This window comes from Telopea speciosissima, chromosome 3 (genome assembly GCF_018873765.1).
Source record: "Telopea speciosissima isolate NSW1024214 ecotype Mountain lineage chromosome 3, Tspe_v1, whole genome shotgun sequence".
Lineage (NCBI taxonomy): Eukaryota > Viridiplantae > Streptophyta > Magnoliopsida > Proteales > Proteaceae > Telopea > Telopea speciosissima.
In genome coordinates, this window is record NC_057918.1 from 71632278 (window position 1) to 71652661 (window position 20384).

The window sequence follows — 20384 nt, forward strand, 5'->3', positions numbered from 1 at the left end:
ACCATTTTTTTTAGGGTAACTGGCAATTTGGTTGTAGGTTTTTTCTTTTTGAACACAGACATATTAAGTCATGATTGAAAAAGAAGTCAAAGACCAAGGAAACGTTGGAAGTGTGTTTCAAGTCGCTCTGAAAAACTAACATTTAGACAAGACACACTAAGGATTAATAAATAAGGAATGTTGTTAAAGACTGAGGAAATACTAAAATGTTGGGAAAATTACATCACCCTCCCCTGTATTTTGCCTTAATTACCCGTTCCTCCCCTTGATTTTCCCATCTTACATACGATTCCCTTGTAGTTTCCAGAAAATTACTAAAACCTCCCCTGCCGTTAGCATCTGTCTATTAAATACTGACGTGGCATAATTAGTTTTTTTATAATGCTCAAATTAACCTTGGGTCATTGTGAGATGACCCATTTACCCTTTTGATTTAATCTCAAACTAACCATTGATTCATGTGAATAGACCATTTTACCCTCCCTTCTTTTCTTCTTCTTCTCCTGCAACCCCTTTCCTGCAAATGGAACCCACCAAAATCCACTTCAATGGATTCATATTCATGAAGTTAATGGTAAGATCCACTCTGGAGTACAAGGTGAAGATCTCATGGACTCTGGAGCTCTTATATCTGATCTCTCCTCTGTCAATATCTGAAACTGAAGAATTGTGAAGAGATGGAGGAGTAATTTCTGATGGCGAGATGGGCCATCCATGGATCTCTTCTCCTTCAGATGCAGAAATAATACTCTATAGCCGATGTTGCCTTGGAACTTAGGAAGGTTGCAGGGAAAAAAATGAAGATGAGAGAGGAAAGAGAAAAGAAGAAGATTGAGGTAGCTAGGGTTTTTTTTTTCTATCAAGAGGAGGACACTTGCAAAGACGAAAACATTGTTCAGGTCGCGAATGGAGCATGGACAACTTATAGTGAATCCTTCACAGAGTCATTTTCGGAAGCACCAGGCTCTGAATTATGAGAACCACTAATGGATGTTTTTTGAGTTCCAAGCTGAAATGAGAAAAAGCAGGGGAAAAACCGAAAAAAGAAAAATGAAAAGATTTGAGTCCCAACCGAGAAACTAAAATGTAGGCAAAAAAGTTAAATCTGAAACCTATGCATCAGATTATGAACATGAATTACAACTAATTATTTTTCTCATTCCTATAGTAAGAATTTAAGAATTAAATGAGACTTTCTGTTTTTTTTTTTCCTTCTAGTTTAAAGCAGAATTTCACGGAAAAACTTGAATTCGTTTTGCATTTCAAATTCTCGAAATTAGAGATCATCAACCAGTCGGAAGTCGGAACGATCGGCGTCTTTTACGACTGATTCCGTTTCCTTCTTTGACGGTGGAGGAGGATGAGGCGGCAGTGGTGGTGGTGGTGCTGGCTGTGGAGGAGGAAAGTAATGCGTGTTTTAAGGTTGAAGATGATGAAAAGGGTATCATTGTAATTCTACTTGTGGTGTTTTAGAACAAGGGTAATATTGTCTTTTCAAACCATCAACTAACAGCACCCCTAACACCGTCAGCCATAAGGGGTCAAAATGTAAGATGGAAAAACCAAGGGGAGGAACGTGTAATTAGAACAAAGTACAGGGGAGGGATATGTAATTTTTCCTAAAATGTTTGGCAGGATATAATAAGGAGTGGTACATGATAGTTAAGATTGATAAAACTAAGTTAAAACACAGAACGTTTATGTTCTATAAAAGATAATGATTTCAGGAAATGATTTAGTTGAATCAGCATGTTTTTTTTTTTTTGGTTTCCTCTGCACATTTCTATGTAAGTCTTTTGGGTGTCTTAGCCTACAAGGGAAGCAAGTAGCGGAACTCAGATTCGTAAGGTTGAATTTCCACCATTTTGGCTGTTGGGCATTTGCCATCACCATTCAGGCACTCCATTATCGATCTCTTTAGTGATCCTGACTGTGGTAGTTGGCTATAGATCCATTCCAATAGTGAGTCCATGTCATCTGCAAAATCGCTCATGTGCCATTGCAGAAGCTTGGGAACTGCTATTTTCTTCTTGCTTGTAACTCCAACCGAAGCCTCTAAATATTCAACTTTCGCCCTTCCCAATTCGTTTACTACATTTTCTGCAGTGTATACCCTTAACTGCAAATGTCATTCACATTGTCACTTTATTGAGAACTCCAGGCACTGAAACACATAGGAAGATATGTGAAGAAGAATCTATTCCTAAGACCTCTATGGTTGAGGAGTTACTTACTGGTGGAGAAGACCAACTTCCTCGGCAAAGGGCAAAAGTGATATTGGGTTCAGGATAATTAAGACCATACGCCTTTCGCAGCAGCATTTCTTTTTCATCCATAGTACCCTTGTAATCAGTGTTAGGAAAATCAGATCAGAAGAGAGTAATTCCTAGTCTGGTAGCTAGATATATGTCCTGATATGGAGTTATCGATATAAAACACAGGCATGTCGTCTACTCACTTTTTCGGAGTCGTAAGGATGCCTGAGAATGAAATGCTCAATGGCCAGAGCATTCAGTATTATGCCTCCAACATTCAGTGCAGCCTGAATCACAATTTGTCTGCTTATTTATAGCAAATAGGAATTATAGTAGAAGAGAAACGTCGGTTTACCAAGCCGCTAAGAGACTAAGACTAGCCACTGCTGACATGTACCATCAGAGCAAGTCCTACAATATTTGCACTTTTTATCTTGTAATTTTGTGACATATATATCAATTTTTACAAATGTTAAGCCCATGGTCCTCAGTATCAAAACCTTGAGTATGATGCTCCTGGCATTCAACTCCACATGAATTCTGTTGATTTTTTTATTCTCTCTCTAAAATGTCACTTAAATGGTGACTGGGCTTCTGTAACTCTAAGTTATTGTGTGTTGATTGTGCCATTTTACAATACCTTGTTCATCAGGGTAAGCAGTTTGTCTGATGTAGAAGGTAGTCCATGTTGGAGAAATGCCTGAAAAAACAGAAAGGAAAAGAAAAGAAATTCATTCGTTGAAGTTCCACAATTTTTTTTTGCCTATTTGAATTTTGATGTTCCTGTGGTGTCTTACAGTACATTCATTATGCATGCATTGTAGATATTGATCCAGAATGCTAACTTCTGCTTGTACGTCAGGAAAATTAAGTCCACGGTACTTAGTTTATGCATCAAAATCCTGAAAACAAAACAAATTTTTGTAGTTGTTCAGCATCCCAAGCATGCAACTGCACACTACATATCCACCACATATATGATAGTATGAATTTGAGGCATATATGTTGCCAGTATGTTACTCTCAGTCAATAGATTCCATACCTGATCACCGCCTCTCGGATTATAAACATCAGATTTTATGGGCCACAACAGGGTTTTAAATTAAATAGGAAAAGTCATTCAATTTTTTTTAGGTATCCCTATCACCTAAACAGTACTTAATTATTTACTAGATTATTCCTAGTTACCTGCATTTCTTGTTTATGCCTGGCTATATGTCACAGGTAGATCATCCTACTCAATTACCTCCACTATTTCCTGCTCAACTGTTTTATAGGTAGCTAGCTATATGGTTATTTATTTTCAGACCTAGGAACTCATTTGGTGGAGTTTGGAGATGTAGAAACAACCTCATTTTTCCGATTGCTGGTAAACATTCTGAAACACGGCTCATGTCCACAGAATTTCTTGTGAATTGGATGAAATTCTTATATGGAACTAAATCTCTGACGGGGCCGTCGAAATCAGACAATGTGCCATTAGAGTGGAGAATAGATGTGTTGTCATCCAAGAAACACTTGGGAGCTTTACAGTTGAATGAGGTTTTGGACTTCTGGCCTTTTGAGTTCATGCAGGAAAGACTAAGCTTCGAAATAGATGCTAAGCCATCACAGTTGAGATGAGCTGAACTCTGGTTCAGTGTGAGAAAGATGCCAATCAAGCATATGATTACTTCTTCTGAGACTCTGTTTGGCTTCTCTGTAGCCATTGCTTCATCTAGAAGATTCTGTGTTTGTTTTCTTCCATTGCATCTTGATTTTCCAGCAATTTCATCTGTCCCTCCGAATCCTTCACCTGACAAGGGATTAGCCTCTCTAAAGTTTCAATTCTGAGTATTGTTGATGTTAAGTACTCCATATAAACAGCACCTAATAAAATAAAATAAAATAAAATATAACAAAACTCTTAAGAGCGTCCCAGTGTACAAGGCTCCCACTACTGCAGGGTCTGGGAGGGGCAAATGTACGCAGCCTTACCCCCTGCTTCGCAGGAGAGGCTGTTTCCAAGTTTCATCAAACCTGCAACTAACAGGTTGGATATACACTTTATGGGTATGGGGATATGCAGGTCAAATTTTTTACTTTATCTGTTGGATCTTAACTTCGTGATCCTCCTCGCTCTTCCCTACTCTGCCATATGAGTTCACTTTGAATTAAGAGGATTTTAATTTTGATTGGTTAATTACAATCTTCAGCTTGAGATTTGACATTTATGTTTAAGGTGGGCCTGCATTGAAAGCCTAGTGGTTGTGCCATTTCTTCTCATATTCAGTTTCTAGATGCTAATGTAGATGGATGATTAAACAGATAATAATAAAAGGATGGATCTCTTCACTTACTGCTCTGAGGAACATCACTATTCAACCTTCCAGAAAACATGGCATGGATTTCTGAAGCAGAGCCTAGGGAAGCTTTTCTTTCTCTCATCAGCCTTTTGCCTCCAAAGTCTGCCTTGTAATGTAGTGGCCCCAGTGACTGTTCATGATCTTCTTGTTCTCTGTGACTCCTTATTCCAGAGCAGTAGTGTTTCAGTAGTGGCTGCAATTGATTTTCTTCGTTCAGTTTCTTTTCTTGATGGAGACAGTGTCTCAGCTCCGCCACCTTCCTTTCCAGGAAAATGATCTCTTCTTCAACCATTTCCAGTTCTGCAAGAAGGACCTGCACCTGCATCAATATCCCAAATTTGTTATTTCTCCATCTTCCATTGGTAGGTCTGTTTCATCATAGTAGAGCTTCATTGTTTTATTCTTCCATCCAAAGGCAATCAAGTAAATGCATGGGATAGAAACAATTACCTCAAGTGGTAGCAGTGAGGAAATTGATGGACGAGAAACAACTTGTCCATGTAATGCACATTTAAGAACCCGATTCAATTTCTGCTCATCATCTAATTCTGCTTGCAGTATACCGACCTGGAGATTGTAAAATTGGCTCGCAAAATCCAAGAACAATTGTTTCATGGAAGACATCGATCTACACTTTCAGGAAAAATAGATGGACCAATGACTTAAAAAAAAAATCTTACCTCCTCCTCTAGATCAATTCTTTTTTGCTTATCTCTACTCCGTTGCATTAAGAAATCTTCAAATTTCATAATGAACCCAAGCAACAAAACAATCCACAAGTAGTTTAAAAGTATGTGAGAAGCAATGGTGTGTCAGTAATATGAAGGTAGTTTATTGAAGTGTCTCTGGGGCATAGCCATGGAAGAAGTGGGTGAAGAAACACTGGAGCTGGAAGTGAGGAAAAGGTAGCATAAAGGAACCACAGTATCCATGAGTCTTGGCGGTGTTGAGGTTTTAAACTGTGGAGGAGGTTGAGGTTGGTTGGCTACAACTCCAATATTGTCATCACATCACATGCAGATAAGGTAGTACATTTATTGATGAGTGTAGTTCTGATGACATGAAACGCGTGAACAGTTTAAACATCCAACCGCTGGAGAAAAAAAGGTAGTTATGTCTATTGGGTTTGGATCTAAAAATAAAAAACATCCAACTTCATTCAGAGAATGGAATAGATCTCTCTCTTTCCTGCCAATTCTATCTATCTAGAATGTTATTTCCATCAATCAAGATCCTGATCCAACAGTTCAGTACGAGAACATTGAGTCTCAGAGATTTTGTTATTACAAATATTCTAGGGCACCTCACCTCTTTTAACTAGAGAAGATGATGTGTTCATTAATAAATCTTCTCAATGACGGTGACTATGATTATTGCAACTTATTGGTTGGAAATAGACATAGAAGCTCCACAAATTTAGGTGTTGGGTTTCAAATCTTTTCATTGGAGCTTTTTATGCTCCATCAAGACTCCGCCTCCATCTTCATCCTCGTTTATGTGGATGACATCATCATCACTGGTTCAGATGCTACTTTATTACATGATGTGAAAACCTGAATCTGCCACCAGTTTCATACTAAAGACATTGGTATTTTAAAATATTTCCTTGGCATCGAAGTCGCTCGTTCCAAAACGGGCCTCTATCTCTGCCAACGGAAATACACACTTGATATTCTTAATGATTATGGCCTCACAGGGGCTAGGCCGGCGGATTTTCCAATGGAACAAAATCTGAAACTATTTGATTCTACAGGCGAGGTTCTCTCAGACCCATCCTCTTACTGACGCTTAGTCAGGCGCTTGATCTATCTTACTGTTATAAGGCCCGACATTGTGCACACCGTTCATATCTTGAGTCAGTTCATGCACCAGCCTCGCCAACCACACTTAGATGCGGCACATCGATTGCTTCGTTACCTCAAAGGAACTCTGGGTCAAGGTATTCTTATACCGGCCACGACTACTTTACAGTTGACAGCCTTTTGTGACTCTGACTGGGCGAGCTGCCCTATGACTCGCCGGTCTACCACTGGATATTGTATTATCCTTGGCACTATTCCGATATCTTGGAAAACGAAGAAACAGACCACCGTGTCTCGTTCCTCGGCTGAAGCAGAATACCGCGCCATGGCCGTTGCTACATGTGAACTCACTTGGCTATCGTATCTTTTTCGGGATTTAGGATTATCGCCCCGGCGCGTATCCCTCTCTATTGTGACAATCAAGCGGCCCTTCACATTGCTGCCAATCCAGTATATCATGAACACACAAAACATATTGAAATAGATTGTCATGTGGTTCATGAGAAAATTCAGCTGGGTTTGCTATACCCTACCAAGATTCTCTCTACAGAACAAGTCGCCGATATTTTTACCAAGTCTCTGGGTAGGGTACAATTTCAATATCTCAAGTCCAAGATGGGCATTCGAGACCTTCATGCTCCACCTTGAGGGGGAGTGTTAGCGTACATCATGGCATAGATGAAGCTAGCCGTTGCATGATCTTGACTTACATGATTCTTGGGCTTAATCCTTGGATTATAGCCGTTGCTTGATTCTAGTCTGTACATATTTATTTCATACTGTTTAGGTAGTTTTATATTTTCTATTTATTTATTTCCTTTTATCTTGAGCAGATTGCTCTATCAATCCTTGTATATATATACAGTTTATCTCATTAATAAGATACAATAGATTCACTTTGTATACCAAACGTAATACATTGCTCAAATAAGCTCAAACCACTATTGCTATCAACAATGACAACATATACACTTTGAATACTCACTGTACTACACTACACTGCCACACAATGTCATAAGTCCAACATATCTACCCATTAATAAAATACTCACTTAATTGGGTGAAGGACTTCCTTAATTACTTTATCAAAGTTATTGTAAGAAGAACCTCCTTGTTTGGTAGCAGCTTCTGCTTTCTCCTTCCAATCCAAGGTCTTCTTCCTCATCACTTTCCCTCTTTCTCCTTCCATTAATTCCTTAACAAGAGTTTCAACCTCTTCTCGCTTTAAGTCATTGTTGATCTCCAAGCCTATGCCCCAATGAGTGCAAGCATATCTGCAATTAGTTTGTTGTTCGGCGAAGAAAGGCCAGCATAACATTGGCACTCCACCACAAATGCTTTCAATCGTAGAATTCCATCCACAATGAGTAAGAAACCCACCTATGGAGGAATGGAGAAGCACTTTGTCTTGTGGGCACCAACTCACCACCAAACCTCTATCTTTAGTTTCTTCAATGAACTCCTCAGGCAAGATTGCTGATTCTTCACCCATTACAACATCAGGTCTATTGATCCACAAGAAGGGATACTTGCAATTTGCCAACCCCCATGCGAACTCTCTAAAGTGTTGATCACTCATAACAGTTATACTTCCAAAATTCACATAAACGACTGAGTTTGGTTCCTTTTTATCCAACCACTCCAAGCAGTTGAAGTCTTCTTTCCAAAGGCTGGATGGGATGGATTCAGTCTCGGAGATGCATTGGCCAAGGAACTTTAGTGGGCCAATAGTATAAATGTGAGGAAACTTGGATGCAATTGCACCCAAAACCTCATGTTCTAGATCATCAAATGTGTTTAATATAATGGCAGGTGCTTTGAGAGAATTCTGTGCTTCCTGTCCTAAATAATTGAGCATAATGTCATTGGGATCAGTTGTTCTGATAAAGCTCGGGACATCCTTGAGCCTCATATCTTTCATGCCTGGTATCCAATCAATGGGTGTGTCAAGATATCCATTGCTGATGTCCTTCTCATCTGGTGGGTACATTGAAGAAGAAGAAGAAGAGTCACATACATCATTAGGGATTGTGATCTTCTATGGTGCGTGGCCTGAGCGGCGCACAAATAAGGCGAGGTGCAATGACTGCCTTACCCTCGCTCGGGCAAGGTGCTTGGGCAGGGGTAAGGTGATCATTGCGCTGCGCCCTGTTTGTGCGCGCCGTAAATGATCTGGATACCATCATTAGTGCAAGCTTAAGAGACACTTAATGACTGAATTGTAGCAACATTTAAAGGAAAATTCTTTTTTTTTGGGGGGGGGGTTGAAAGGGAAAATCTTGTTGTCACCAATGTTGGTTACAACAAGATTGTAACCTTATTTTTTTTATCCTTTTAGAATAACCCAATATTTTTTTTCTTTTTCCACAAGGGTAAATGGGTACATCAATCGTATCATTTCACATGGATATATAGTAACAATTGAAAATGATATAATGATAAATCACTTTCAACTTCCCTTGACTTTAATGGCAAAAATGTAAGGTTACAATTTCTGTGGGGAGCATGCAACCCGCGTGTGTGGGACCAATATTAGGAGCGCACGCAGAAGCATCAGGTAGGCAGTCATTTCTGCCTTTCATGGAATGGTAGGGTGGTCATTTCCCCCTCAAGAAATATTTCTCCATAAATTATTGTAATAAATTTGTATCAAAACAATAACACAAGGTATGAATAAATTTCTCATAAAAAAGAAGATATGAATAGATTAAGGGAAAAATCACGAGATATATTAAGACACCATGACAACTAGACCATGCCAAAAGCAGAACAAAAAAGAACTAAAAGAATCCAACCAAAAATATATGGCTAAGCTAATAATTGCAATTCATTTATGGCTAAGCTAGAATTGAACAACAATATATGTGATGACATAAAATAGGGAAATTTAATTTATCCTCTCAAGAGTGCATCACACTTAAGAATCCAACTGTCCACCTAGCACTTGAAAGGATAAAAAGACATCACTGCCCATGACGATTTGATTCTTAAGTATGGTGCACTGGACATTGCATTGCACTTGAGAGGAGGAAAATCCATAAAATAGGGTGGAAAAGAGAAAAAAATAAGATAAACGATAAGCATGCTTTACTGATGAACCAAGGGTATCCTGACATAATCAATTTGAAGGTTGCCGATCCTTTTTCTCGATAGAAAAATTGTAGGATGATAAAAATTCTCACTACCTTTTTCATTCAACTGTAACTACTAATAGACCGGGTTGGGTTGTATGACAAATATTACAACTCCTTATAATTATCTAATAACTCAACATATATACATAGTTATCAACCGCGTTACCCCCACTCGAGCAAGGTGCTCGGGCAGGGGTAAGGCGGTCATTCCTCGCCTTGCTGTGTCTTGGTAATAGGGTCCTGCCAAACAGCTCGGCAGGAGAGGATCCAAATTGATCAACCGTCTCTTAATCTGTAGTATGTTTTAGAATTCAACAATCGAAAAAAATTGATCAACCCATGCATGTAATTACAAATATTAAAAAGGATATATGAGAAATTAATAGTTGATGAGAAAGGGTAGGTAGGTATGTACCTTTGAGTGGTACAATGCCTCTTTTGATAAGCTCATCGAAATGGAGATAGCCCATGAAGCCACAAGCTGATGCAGTCCAAAATTGAACTTCAGGGATGCCTAGTTCCCTGGCAGCTTTTATGGAAAAACTCATGACTGCATCAGAAACAATGCAAGAGACTTGAGGTACGGTGGTGGAGGAGGAGGAGGAATTGAGTTTTTTGAGTAGATCACGAAAGGGAGCCAAGCAGTTCTTTCCTACTGAATCACATAGTGTAGGAACATCTTGTGTAGCATCGCGGTCGGATGATGGCAATCCATCGGGTATGGTTTCGAACTGGAAATCAGTGAAGCCCTTGAGAGCGTCCGGAGCTTTGGATCTCAATAAGCGTCTGTGATTGAACTCAGTGTTGACAAAGGTGATATGGAAGCCTCTTGAGTGGAGAAGCTTGGCTAATTGCATCATGGGGTTAACATGGCCTTGTGCTGGGAATGGAATGCACACAGCATGTGGCTTATTATTAATCTGCCCACCTCCAAATGAACCCATCTTTCCTTGCTTGCTTTCTTGCTGTGTAGTTAGAGATCTTGTGAACTTTGTACCTTAATTTATAGAAGAAAGAATATTGAAGTTGGTATATACCATAATTTATTTATGGGTAAATATCATCCCCCTCCCCCTCTAAGTATCCATAATATCAAATCCCTCCCCCAAGTTTTGAATAATGATAATGCCTTCTCCTATATTTGAAAGATTCTTCTATCAACTATATCTTAAGTGATTAACAGTGTTAAAACAGCAGTTCAAAAGACGATATTACCCTTTAATTGAAATTAAAAAAGGCAAAGCCAGCTAACCTCATACCTTTTTTTTTTTTTTTCCGCAACCAATGTTCGAGCCCATCTAACTACCGTAGCCACCAAATCCCCAACTTCTTCTTCTCCTCCATCATGGCCAAACCCACCGAATCATCTCCTTCAACTCATTAACTTCCCTTAAGCCTTTACCAATAACCCCTAACCGACCGGACAAAATGTTAAATTCCCCAATTCCCTATCTACCACAAACTTTAACAACTTTCAGGCTGACCGACCAAACTCCCTCACCAAATCCAACATTTCTTATCTCTTAAATCAATTTCCACTTCAATTTCTTTCCATGAATTTTAGCTTTAGATCATAAATTTTGAAATATCTTTTTTCCCCTTTGTGTTTTTTAAATGGGCATGATTGATAAAATCTTTCAAAAATAGAGGAGGGCATTATCATTTTTTATACTTGGGGGAAAATTTTGATATTATGGATACTTAGAAAGGAGGGTGATGATATTTACTAAAATTCACAAAAGATCAAAGTTATTGGTTGGCCTACCTAAAATAAATATCTGAGCAAAAGACGAAATCATACATACCTATTATTGGTACGACGACTCAGTTGATTTGTAGTGACAAGAAAATCTTGTGAAAGTTGTGTGTCCATTTCCAGTATCTGTGTGGCCATACCATCCACACGTTCCAATTATGTTGTCATGCATCTGGACTTTCCCGCATAAGTATCTTGAAGCAACTAATCTCAACCACGTATACTGAGATAAGTTCCGTACGCCACTCCTGCGCCCACTCACATGGATGTGACCGTGGCAATCTTGGAATGATGAAAATGATCAAGAATTAGACGGTCATGATATTTATCTAAAAGAGGTTTGGAGAGGATTTTTCTCCTTTCCATTTCCTAATCTGTAATTTCTTGTTGTTTTCCCTTTAAGAATGCGACATGTGGCATAATCAAATCTAATGTTATGTATTTAAATGTCAACTTTTAAGTCTTAACTAACCTTGATTATACCAACCCCTAAACTAACCCAGGTTGGTGTCACCCAACCTAAACCTAAACCTAAACCTAAACCATGGGTTAGCCTCTTCCCTCATCTCTCTCTATGATTCTTCTAAGAGGGTTTTCAGATTTTTCTCCTTCGCAAGAATAGAACCGCAAAGAGGAACAAGACAATCCAAGAACGTTGCAGATAAATACATTCCCAACATGTGGTACTGTTTGGTGCCGACCACACAGAGTCTCCAACGCGCTTGTTATACCCAACTAAACAAATCCTTTGTTTCATCAATTCAGAAGCAATAGGTCGAGAAGGATAGATGAAAATCTAGTGAAAAAAAAAATGGGAAATGAAGAAAAGAACAGTAACAAGAATCCGAAACTGATGGAGATGATAACAGTGGAAACAATGGAGATTGCAGCAAGGTCGAGACTCCCCAAGTGTCCTGCAAATGCTTGACTTATTAGAGTCATAGCGTACGAGGTTACATGACTGAAAATAGCAGGACCTGGGATCTGCCATATCCACTTCGATTCCACCCATATCCTTTGGATCACAGAATCGCTTCCCTCTGCTAATAGAGGGATCTCCTCTTCCCTCATCTCTCTCTATAGGTAAAGTTCAGTGTTGGAACTAATTCCATTATGAAAATGAAACATTTGTTGCCAGGTGGGTGGAACATGTCCTACAAAGGAACACAAAGATGCTCTATCCATGATTGAAGATGATTCAACTGTAACTTTAGCCTGAGCTTATTCCTCTCTATCTCTCCATATCTCAATCACAATTTCATTGGTAAAGATAATAAAAAATATTTCAAGAAGGATCTCTAGAACTCGAAAACCAAAAATGTATAAAGGGGATAAAAATTTCTCTATTAATATGATTTCAATATACAATGTGATTCATCCACAACCATTACCATCAGATCTCACATTTAATGCCAAGCTACCAATAAATTATTATCTCCCAATAATGAGTACAAATATAACAATGAATCAACTCAAATTGATCATCTCCGTCCATCCATGAATAAACACAAGAAGATCAACCGCAAAATAAGTTAAAAAAAAAAAAAAAGGGGTCCAATAAAATACAAAAGAAATCTTGTGAGGAAATGAATGATGATGGAGTCTTAGATCAACAAGGCAAAAGTGAAGGTGCCGATAAGAGCAAAACCCACAACTGCAACTCTGTTGAGTGAACCATGAGTTCCTGAAGGAGGAGTTGTCGTCGTTGATGGACTCTCTGTAGGTAAACCAGAAGGAAATCTACAAAGGAACTGGTCAATAGTGTCGGAGCGAGGGAACCGGTAGCTTCAATGGTGCTTCGGTTGGTGTCTCCAAACGCCGTTGCGGCCCTATCTCCTCTCCGGCAACGGCGAACAAAGTAGTGAGTGAAGGTAGCAGCTCCCTCTCATTCAATCGTAACCTCTCCGGCAACAGCAGTTGAGGGAAGGTGCTTTGGTTGGTGTCTCCAAACTGAGTGAGGGAGAGTGATGTTCGCAGCATTCTCCAAACGCTTACCCTCGACGTCTCCGGCAAGATGGGGGCGACCAAGTGAGGGAGAGACTGGTTCGCGTGAATGAGGGCAGTAGGAGAGGTTACGAGTGGTTAGGTTGGGTTGTTTAATCAGGTTAACCCATGGTTTAGGTTTAGGATGGGTTACACCATCCCGGGTTAGTCTAGGGATTGGTGTAACCAGGGTTAGTTAAGATTTAAAAGTTGACATTTAAATACAGACCGTTAGATTTGGTTGTGCCATGTGTCACACTTTCAGAGGGAAAATAACAAGAAATTACAGATTGGAAAATGGAGAGGAGAAAAATCCGTTGGGCAGAAGGGTGCAAGGATCTCTCTCTCTCTCTCTCCTTGACAGGAATGAGACACTTGTCTCATTGCAACAGCCAAAAAGGGACCATCATCAGACGCATTAGACCAAGGATTAGGCCATGGTTTTAGGTATTGGTCTCCGAACGGCCGTGTCGATTGATTCATATCATTATCAACTGACACTAATACTGGATTGATGAATGGTATGGATTTGGTACGAGCAAACGATATAATTGTTCAAATACAATTAGATATCGGTATCTTCAAAGGCAAAACGGTCTTATATGACCAATACGATATTGATACCCATCGCTTCCGATACAATACCAATAAAAATCCGATTGATACCCGATAACTAAAACCATGATTCTTATTGGAATTTGTCGTGAGCTATCTCAATTTTCATAGTTTTGGAATGGTCGATTCTAGGGGTTTTTAGATTGAATCACTAGTTTTCAGATTTGAGGGGCGATTCTAGAGTTTTTGGCATGGATTTTGGTCAATTTAGATTTGAGGGCTAATTCGGATCAGAATCGGCAAGGAACGGTTTGATCTCTAATTAGACCAAAGATTTTAAACTTGAAATTGGAGATCGAATTAGTCCTTGTCGATTCCAATATGGGATTGGGATAGGAATTGGTTCCCCAAAAAAAATCCTAGAATTCATCCTTAATTCTTAAAACTCAACCATCTAGTCCCCAAAACCCTAGAATCATAGGTTCTAGAATGACCAAAATGAACGGAATCGGGACAGTCACGATCAATTCCAATTTGAATTGACCGATTCAACCAAGGATTTTAAACTTTGAATAGTTCGAATTGGTACATGTTGATTTCGATCCCAGTTGGATTTGAATCGGTCCCAAAAACCTTAGAATCGATCCTTGTCGATTCGGATCCCAATTATGTGTTTTTAAGTCTTGGGTATGATCCATCCAAAGTATCCAAATTGGTACATCAACAATTGGATCGGCCTTCTTGGACTCTATCGTAGCTGTACAAGTCATCTTACAAGGCCCATTAGACCCAGATAAAAAACCGAATGTGTGAATACCAGGTGCCACTGAGAGGGAGGGGGTGAATCAATGGATCTAAAATTTTTCTTCCAATCTCTAATAGACACCGCATTAGCGATGCTTTTTCAATTGCAATTCAAGATTGATCGGGGCAGTCTCGTAATTACCAATCACACACAGACATGTCCACCACACACCATATTGTGACTAGGTCTACCAAATAGTGTCCCACCACTCTGCGTAACAATCACTTCAAATATATGCTGAAAATAAAAGTAATGAAACGACACCAGATATACGTGATTTGGCAAAAGAGTGCCTATGTGCAAGAAAAGAAACAGCAGAAACTACATACCCAATTAATGTTACTTTTTAAATACAGACACAATAACTATGAATGATCCAAGTCACCCTCGTTAGATCAGAACTCAGTTTCCCTACTGTAATTCGGACATTGTTCTCCAACCACGTAGCTCTCCCTTAAAACAATGCCACAAATACCAAGTTGCCTAAAAGGAATCAAAGAAAATTGTATAGAAAGCAGAAAAGTTGATCTATGAAAAACTAAAAGCACGCTGAAACTCCAATCATCATAGCAAAGGAAGCAAATAGATAAATCAGAAACTAAACATTTTAACAGAGACGCAATGTTCTACATGAATACACGTTGGAAAGGTGCGACACTTTCAAGTTTGGGCTCATAATATTATACTCGAGATATCCCTTTTCTCAGTACCCCTATTCCCCTTTCGATCATCCAGAGCTGTCGTAACTTGGGGTCATAATACTATACTCGCAGGCCCGGAAGGAAAAACGAAACTAAAATTGAATCGACTAATTGACATCCTTTGTCATGAGCTTTGTTGGTTGTGTTAACACCAAAAAAGGGACAAGTAGTCCTCAAGTACTATATTGAACCGATTCCAGACCGGCCACGAGGCTGGGTAAGAGCGAAGAGTCAAAAACCAACCAACCACCCTCCAAGCAAATCTTTGGTGGAAATCAGAATGGATGCATCTTAGATCTTGTGATTAATATTTGTAAACCTAAGACTCCGGGTGGTCTAGGTTTTCAATCTAATTGTGTTTCATAATAAAGTGTTGTCGTTAAAGCTAGCCTAGTGTGTTAGTACAAATTACTGGCAATTACTGGCAATTTTTGGGCAAGGTCTTATAAGCCTAGCTAGTACTTTAAAGGACATCAATTCTTAGACGGTGACAACTTTTAAGAAAAGGGGAGCATGGAATCGAAGTAGAATTCTATCTGTTAGTAAGGATTTGGTAAGTATTAGGAAAACCCACTCATAGTCAGTCTCTCTTCCCCTCTTCCCCTCTTCCCCTCTTCCCTCTCTCCCCTTATTAAATATATTGTTTCGCTTCCCATTATTGGCTTGATGTGTAATATGCCAATATAAGCGGGTAACATGTAATTTTCTCTCCTTTATTTTTTGTCTTTGTGCAAATTAATCTCTGGTATAGTGTCTTATCAGCTTTTACTCCCAAACAAAGATTCATATGGATTTTGCAGAGCTCATTCAGACACTTTGTGGTATTTATTCCTCTCTTGTAAGTCCCCCAAAAGAATGAGGACAAACTGATAGCGCAGTTGGTCAGGGGCTAGTGTGGTTAAGCCTAACCCGCCAAGGAATCTCGGTTCGAGACCTCCTATTACCTTATCTAGTAGTATCACCCCTTTATCCCCCTTTGCAGGAAGGAATCATTCAATTTGTAATCATGCTTTTCCTAACCTATTCAGAATGATGCAAAACATTTTTTTTTTGATTGGTTACAGCTTATATGGATTGTGATTTTTCAGCTTCAGCCCTAGAAGCCAAGGAAAGAGCTATCCATGGTTTTAAAATCGAGATCGTATTATTCGGATTGGAATCAACCGAGGCTGACCACCCCCCCACCCCCAATTGGTTAATTCTATTCCAGAATCTAGGGTTAGGGCAACTTTGGGCCAATTCTGACTGAATCCTCACTGATCAACCGCGTTCAATCCAGATGTACTTGGCATCCTATTCAATCATATATCCCTTTGTAGTCTAATGTACAGTTATAGTACAAGAGGGCCAAAAATAATGTGTAATAAGGCTCCATATGTTCGGTTAGTAAAAGTTATAAATGTAGTTCTTATTCACTTTGAAAGTTTCCTATAAGTGGCCTAGTCTATCCTCCATTTTTTTTATTAATTCTTTTAAGGAGAGAAAAAATGAATTGAAAAATATTTGTGAGGGGGCGTAGGCTACTCCGCTTGCTCAGAGAATCCTATCCCAAAAACTATTTATAGTTTGTACTTTTAATGTTTTAACAGAATTTTATCATTGTTCTGCTAGTTACAAACAGAATGAGAGTCATTCATCCTTTTCATTGTAGTCAAAATTAAATAAAAAATTCTTCTAGATGTAAAATCAATAATCTAAAGGCCATGAACAAAATGTTGAGCTATTTCTTTGTTTCTATTTTTTGGTTTTAGAATAATTTGAAAGAATTTTAATCTTTTCTTTTTCACTAGTTTATGACTAATTAGCAGTAACAAACACTAAAACAAGCACAATGCCATTTGAGAAATTTGGGCCATCATAACCAAATAATCCTTATTAGATTGGCTGGAGTAAATTCTTCAAAACATTCAATACTCTGAAATAGATGCTGTTTGGTATGCTGGTTTGTTTGAAATGCCATTAAAACATGGGAAAATTATAGGATTACACATAAATCAGACCTACCCACTCATTGTTTAAGGCCTGATTTGGTATGATTTCTATTTCAATTTTGGATTGATTTCATGAGAAAATAGTCAACAAACAGATTTTTTGTTCAAAAATTGAAATTGTTTTGGTTGTATCAATATGAAATATTTCAAAAATAAAAAAATCCATTTGATAATTCAAGTTCTGAGAATAGATTCTCCATATTTCTTTGAGAAGAAAGGTGGCGGTGGCAAGGTGGTGGTGAGACCATTAGGAGAAGACGGGTGGTGTTTTATTTTTAACATGAAGATGCCTACCCTTACCCTCCTCTATGGTAAAGAATCCTTGCCCTCATACTCCAAAGTAGGGCCAAGCAAAAAGATGAGTAAGCTGGTAAATAGTAACCCCTTGCCCCAGCAAGACCTACCTATATTACATTTCTGTTACAATGATATAAATGCAAAAGATAGTTTTAGCCTCTTCTCTCAGGAAAGTTGAAGGGATGATCAAGGGACTTTCCAACATTTAGCTTGAGAAATAAGGAGATAACCATAATATTTGACCTAGGTCCGATTGTTAAAACCCTAAAATTTCTTCAATGAGGAACCAATGCTGTTACCAGATATCAAAGTGCTTCAAATGAGGCTACCCAACCTGCCAAGTCAGGCAACACACTACTGGTCCCTTAGATTGGGATTCAAAGCCAGGGTTTGTTTTAAGATTGCCCAATGTGAGTTCCCAGACACAAAAGTTGATGCACCGACTACCGATAGAACCAGTCCCTTTACTTTCCGTTACCCTACTGCTAGGAAAAATGGATACTTGCCACACCTCAGAGTTGCTGCAACCATTCCTACCTTTGGAGAATATGGAATCTATTGACGGCCAAAATGCTGACACTCAATTTCATGGATTTTCCTCAATCCAGCTGCAAAAAAACACTATGCTGAATCCACTGAGAGCATTTTTTTTTTTTATTATTCACTCTTTCTATATATTTTTAAAAGGCAAAAATCCAGAACTCAGGTCCTGCAGACAGATTCCTTCGGCCTCAAGTACGTAGTAACTACAGTTTTACCCTGAACACCAGGCAAGGCACTGTCCCTAGCACCAACTTTTTCAACTTTTTCATTCATCTGTTCGGAAGCTTCCTCATCAGCATCTTTGCCAAATCCAAGCTCAGACATATCTTGCTTTGCCATTAAGTTCCTGGTGATCTCAAAAGGTAATATTGGTCAGGTTTCCCAACCAAGTTCCACAAATTGAGAGAATTATAAAGGAGGAGAGGAACAATATACTAAAAGAGCAAATAAGAGACTACAATTAGAGTACCTAAATATACTTTAATCCTTTGGAAGTTTTTCAATTGGAAAAATGTTCTCATCTTAATACAGAGATATAGAGCATATTCGTACAGATGTCAGACTGGAAAGAGTAAGGGCGACAAAAAAGGGAATTTTCTTCATTTTCTGTTTCTGTTGAATTTTTCAATCCATAGAGTATAAACAGCATCAGATTTTATATATTTTAATTTCTTAGCCCTCAATCATAAAATAGCTATTGAATATTTTTTTGGTAATTGAAAAAAAAAAATAGTTAATAGCACTGAACTTAGTCCTGACCATCCTCTCTCCATCCAAGGCAGAAAACTCTCCAGCACTAAACTTAAACTGGAAGACTATATCCCTTGCAAAAAAACAGTTTTATGACCTTGTTGATCAACATGCTATTTAACAGATGAAGATTCTATTTATAATTAAAAATATAAAAGTACCCAACAAAAAGGATTCCACATTTTGTGCTCATATACTGGAGCAGAAACATAACCATACTTCCAACCATTTCTATGGAAAATGCATAACTTACTTACCTTTCCATTCGACATTCCAGGTACTTTTTTGAAAAGTGTCTACATCTTTCAGATTGATAGCCAGAGGATTTGAGACAAGTAACATACTCTTTCTTCTCCTGAAACATTATCCGTTCAAAATTAAGTCATCTTGAAAATGAGTTTATGACATCAAGCAAATTTAACATTAAGTATTTGACTCAAGCTGAATCACTTCCATTAATTACTTGCTTCAGTGAATGGTAAAGCACTAGGAAATTGATGGTTTAGTCAGAACATTACGTGACATACCAAGTCACATTCATGCATATGATCCAAAGGAAAAATGCCTTTTTCTGGAGGTACTGGTCTTAATCCCCTGTTCCCACCAAATGCACCACCTGCAAAAAATGTGAGTCTTATAAGAGCAGTCAAAATAGCAGGAAAGTAGTATAGCACATCACAAAATGTATTTGAGAGCAGGGGCTTGGCACACCTTCACCTGCAGGTAGAACAGTTTGCCCACCAATAACTACCACATGGCAGTTTAAATGGGGCTGACATATTGGGTAATGGTGGACCCCAAGGTCCTCTTCTAATATGCCAAATTTCAGCCAACCCAAGTCTAGCAAGTGGCAAAACAAGGTATTGAATAAATCAGACTACTAAGGAACTGCTGCAGGGTGCATGGACATACAAGGGAGTGTTTACCTACATATAAATGGATAAATTGAATTCGTCTGAAATTTGGCATTTATCCAATCCATATCATTTCCTAAACATCCGACCGACAGAATTGCCACAACACTTCCATGTGACCAAAAAATTACAGGGCATGCTGAACCACATCCAGGTCAGGGTGTGCTGGAATAGTTTCCCAATATTTTTCTCATATTATCACATGTAAATTCATGAGGGTGGTTAGGAAAATCAGTTCATGTTTCAAACCAAGATGGTAAGCATAAAAGGAAAACAAGGTCACTGGGCCCAAATTCAACATTAACATAAGTCCCCAGATCTTTTCCCCTTAAAATCATTGCCAGAGAATGAAGGAACTTACCTGCACTCATCTCTCTGTTTCTCTATCCTTGCCACAATATGATTGTCTTTTATTGGAATGTTTTTATGAAAACTAGCAACTCCTGGCAAGGATGTTCAGGTCTTGTTTTTCTTCAATAGACAGGTAGGTCTGAATGCCCCAACAACTTGAAAATATTTAGGTTGATGACCAATGAAACAACTGTAGAAGAGG

At 38.7% G+C, this 20384-nt stretch overlaps 3 protein-coding genes across 4 annotated transcripts; all 3 read right to left on the reverse strand.

Moving 5' to 3' along the window:
• Window positions 1-1694: 1694 nt before the first annotated feature.
• LOC122656898 lies at window positions 1695-5453 on the reverse strand. 2 transcript variants are annotated; one of them, XM_043851590.1, is made up of 10 exons: window positions 5281-5453; window positions 5051-5167; window positions 4613-4919; window positions 3807-4029; window positions 3606-3725; window positions 3058-3157; window positions 2896-2955; window positions 2459-2542; window positions 2235-2342; window positions 1695-2119 (listed from the first exon to the last, which is right to left on the reverse strand). In XM_043851590.1, exons 1-10 carry the CDS (start codon window positions 5347-5349, stop codon window positions 1811-1813), a joined length of 1497 nt encoding a protein of 498 aa, XP_043707525.1. In that variant the 5' UTR covers window positions 5350-5453; the 3' UTR covers window positions 1695-1810. The 2 variants fall into 2 exon arrangements, with proteins under 2 accessions (XP_043707525.1, XP_043707524.1); XM_043851589.1 differs by having other exon boundaries at window positions 4613-4945; window positions 5002-5167.
• A 1977-nt stretch (window positions 5454-7430) lies between these two features.
• LOC122656900 (7-deoxyloganetin glucosyltransferase-like) lies at window positions 7431-10503 on the reverse strand. Its single transcript, XM_043851592.1, has 2 exons — window positions 9952-10503; window positions 7431-8379 (listed from the first exon to the last, which is right to left on the reverse strand). The coding sequence occupies exons 1-2, from the start codon at window positions 10478-10480 to the stop codon at window positions 7451-7453; spliced, it is 1458 nt and encodes a 485-aa protein (XP_043707527.1). The 5' UTR covers window positions 10481-10503; the 3' UTR covers window positions 7431-7450.
• Window positions 10504-18326: 7823 nt separating this feature from the next.
• Window positions 18327-20377, reverse strand: LOC122655498 (cytochrome c oxidase assembly protein COX19-like). The gene is made up of 5 exons (XM_043849684.1): window positions 20193-20377; window positions 19445-19533; window positions 19175-19272; window positions 18425-18513; window positions 18327-18394 (listed from the first exon to the last, which is right to left on the reverse strand). The coding sequence occupies exons 1-5, from the start codon at window positions 20200-20202 to the stop codon at window positions 18327-18329; spliced, it is 354 nt and encodes a 117-aa protein (XP_043705619.1). The 5' UTR covers window positions 20203-20377.
• Between the last annotated feature and the right edge of the window lie 7 nt (window positions 20378-20384).